General features: G+C 36.1%; 1 protein-coding gene across 1 annotated transcript in view; it reads left to right on the top strand.

Moving 5' to 3' along the window:
* Positions 1 to 2,963, top strand: part of LOC119425185 (fibrinogen C domain-containing protein 1) — a 120,040-nt gene extending 117,077 nt beyond the window's left edge. Inside the window, exon 4 of the mRNA XM_037692722.1 lies at positions 2,756 to 2,963. Within this exon, the coding sequence (XP_037548650.1) occupies positions 2,756 to 2,931 (176 nt within the window). The 3' untranslated portion in view covers positions 2,932 to 2,963. The remainder of the gene's footprint in view (positions 1 to 2,755) is intronic.
* The last annotated feature ends 277 nt before the right edge of the window (positions 2,964 to 3,240 follow it).

The raw sequence follows: 3,240 nt of genomic DNA, 5'->3' as shown, positions 1-3,240 counted from the left end.
ACATATAGTTTTGGCATCATTCATCTCCACTGATTCTGTTAATGGTGAGTAGTTGTCAAAGTGCTAATTGTCCTAATTTGCTGTGCCTGTGAAGGTGTGGATGTAACGTTTGCCTAGTGAGACTTCCTACTGAAGATGAACATGCATTTCCCCCAAAAATATAAATTGTAGTGTTCTGGACAAAACAACCAAACAGAAAAGTACAAATTCTAGTCGATCTAAGTGGAACAATTGCTATAGCCAAGCTGCATTTTCTGAGTGAAACCATACAAAGTAGATTTGCTTTAATTGTATAGATTTCAAAACAAAACCTTTAGTAGTCACTTACATTGAAAACCATGTGCAATATTAGCAATGTGAAGCAGAGGAATTAAACATAAATTAGATATTAGATTAGATGTTCTTCTCTTTTACAACGAAAAGTATATGGATAAAATTTCAAACTCCCAAGCAAATCAATCTTTTAAGGGATTTTGAAGAATGTCAATGCAGCTACTACAAAAATCCCAACATAGCATCTTGTTTCTTGAGCATTTTGTGGCTTTTACTTTAATCTAGGTTGACACAGATCCCATTTGTTTATATATAAAGTGTATAAACATATAAATTGAGCCAATATGTAAAATAATTGTATAGGTAGGGTTTGAACTGTGGTTAAGCACAATATGAGGTCCCCTAGAGGCACTGTCCAGAATATTTTAGATGTTTCTCTCCTCCAACCCACCTGATTTGAATTAATGTGTTATTAAAATGCCTCTGCATAACATAAATAGGTAATTCAGCCATTACTATTCTGTAAAACATGCAGAATATTGGCCCTTACAGACCAGAATTGGACACCCCTTGTCTTCAGAGTTTTATTTAGGAGATATGACAAGCTAAAAAGATCAAAAATATTGAGCTCAGATACATGAAATGAAATATTGCTACCAGAAGTCCTAGCACTCTATTTCTGATCAAGCTTTTTTGCATAGATTTTTTCCAAAGCTACAGCAGGAGTGGCAAATTGAACATGATGTGACGGAAACGAAAGATTAACAGCCAACTAGCAATGAGGGGCCCTTTGGTGCATATGCACTGGCACCCCTTAATAATGACAGCAGTCTCTTTTTTAATGCACCATAGACAGCTTCATCTTCCTGTGATGAAAAGGAGGGCTGGGAGATGTTACCATTTATGTGTGACGAAGATGAAAGGTAAAACTTATTAGTTAAGCGCTACGCTGAGAAACTGAAAGAAAAAAAAAAATCTTCACGGGAGACAAGCGATTCATATCTTGTAGGGGCTGAAAAAAAAAAAAAAAGCTTTGTATTGCCTTTTAAAGAACTCGCTCAACCATTTCAGATTCCGGGGTTTGACCCTGTGAAGTCTGCATGCATAATCTATAACGGTGTTCTCATCACAGAGTTCCTTTCTTGGTTCCTTGGGAATTGGTTTTGTATCCCTTGGGTTTGAAGAGTTTCATAGCCGCAGACAAGGATGCCACTGTTCCACTCGTCTCCAGCCTACGAGCGCTGTCTGTCACTGTCGCATCTTCTCTTCACCATCTCTTCTTGAATTCTGCCCACTATACAGTCTCTTCTATCCCTCAGACTGTTCTGTGTGGATCGTCTCACTCATATGTTCTCATTCTTCTTTTCTGTATATCTTTTGCTCTTGTTTTTTTTAACTTGTTTTTTTTTTTTACTCAACTTTAACTTTTATATATGCTTCTTCTGCTTCTGCATCGCTGTTTCATTTTTGTGATTCTCTGGCTTAACTGTTACTTACACTTTTCTGACTTTTTGGTGGGTTATTTTGTCTTTGCTCCATTTACTGCTATGCGTTGCTTTTTTATGCAATGTATCAGTCACGATACATCTCATCTCTATTTCCTATGTGTGCACTTCTTGTTGAGGTTATATATATATATGAGCATTAATGGATTGTGCTAGACATAAAAAAAACACATTGCATTAATATTTTAAGTCAGCGCTGTCTGTTAGCAAAATATCTCATGAACTGCATGATGGGTGTTATTGAAACTCATATATTTGTTGGAGAAACATCTACCCCCGATCAACTTTTGCTATGAACCAGATTCAAAGTGGACAAAGCTAATTGATAAAAAAAAAAAAAAAATTGCTGTTAGCTACTTAGCTAATCTTACTGTTAATGAGGTAAAAGTCAGTGTGAAAGGATCTCAGACCTATCCTCATTCTATTATTTGAGCACTTACAGATCTTTTGCTCCTTTTGAAAAAAAAAAAAAACTTTGCTATAAACTTTTGTAGTCTGCCCTGTATGTTTGTTAGCAAAATATCCCATTACTACTGAATGATTTCCATTGAAATGCTCCAAAAATAGAAGTTGAATGCACATCTACAACTAATTAACTTTTGAAACCAAGTAGATACAAGATGGTTTCCATAACTATTTTTTTAAAGCATCAACAAAACTGTATCTAATTCAGTATAGTTTGTAAGTGTTGAGCTAAATTTAGGTGCAGTAGTAGATGAGGGTCATTTTCAACACATAATCTAAGCACTAAAATCTATGCAAGTTCCTTGCTTAAAACTGGCTTGCAATTCAATTGGCAATATGCATTGCGTAAAGGAATACTAATTTCATTGATCAGAGTAGATTTTTTTTGTTCTCTGTTCCTGAATGTCTCCTTAGCATCTAGCCATATACAGAAGGTCCAGTGAAACAGCATTGTTTCATTTTAATAGCCACGTGGTCCTCATTAATATTCCTTTGTTTTAATCCTTTCTAAGGCTCACGCCCCCGTGACTGTGGTGATCTATTTGCCAGTGGTCAGAGAGAAGACGGCATCTACTCCGTGTTTCCTCTTCACCACCCTACCGGCTTCCAGGTCTACTGTGACATGACCACTGACGGAGGAGGCTGGACAGTGAGTCAGAACACAACACAAACCTTTACTGCACACTAACACCAAGCTCTTAAGCTTTCCGTGTATCTTCCAAAAGCAGAGACGTCCACTTACTTGATACATTTATTCTAGGTTTTCTAATAAAGATGAAAACAGGGACAAGGAAACAAGGGCCCTTTCATCCTACATCCTCTTATACATCTGTTTTTAGAATGTATTTGCTAAAAAAAAAAAAATCAATATTTACTGTGCATGAGTCTTCCTGCAACATTAATTTTATTTGTTAGAGTCATCTAATACATCAGGATCGATCGATCGATCAATCTATCTATCTATCTATCTATCTATCTATCTATCTATCTATCTATC

This window comes from Nematolebias whitei, chromosome 18, assembly GCF_014905685.2.
Source record: "Nematolebias whitei isolate Nwh7 chromosome 18, NemWhi1, whole genome shotgun sequence".
Lineage (NCBI taxonomy): Eukaryota > Metazoa > Chordata > Actinopteri > Cyprinodontiformes > Rivulidae > Nematolebias > Nematolebias whitei.
The sequence above is the reverse complement of the archived record's forward strand: the minus strand, read 5'-3'. Positions and strand labels throughout refer to the sequence as shown.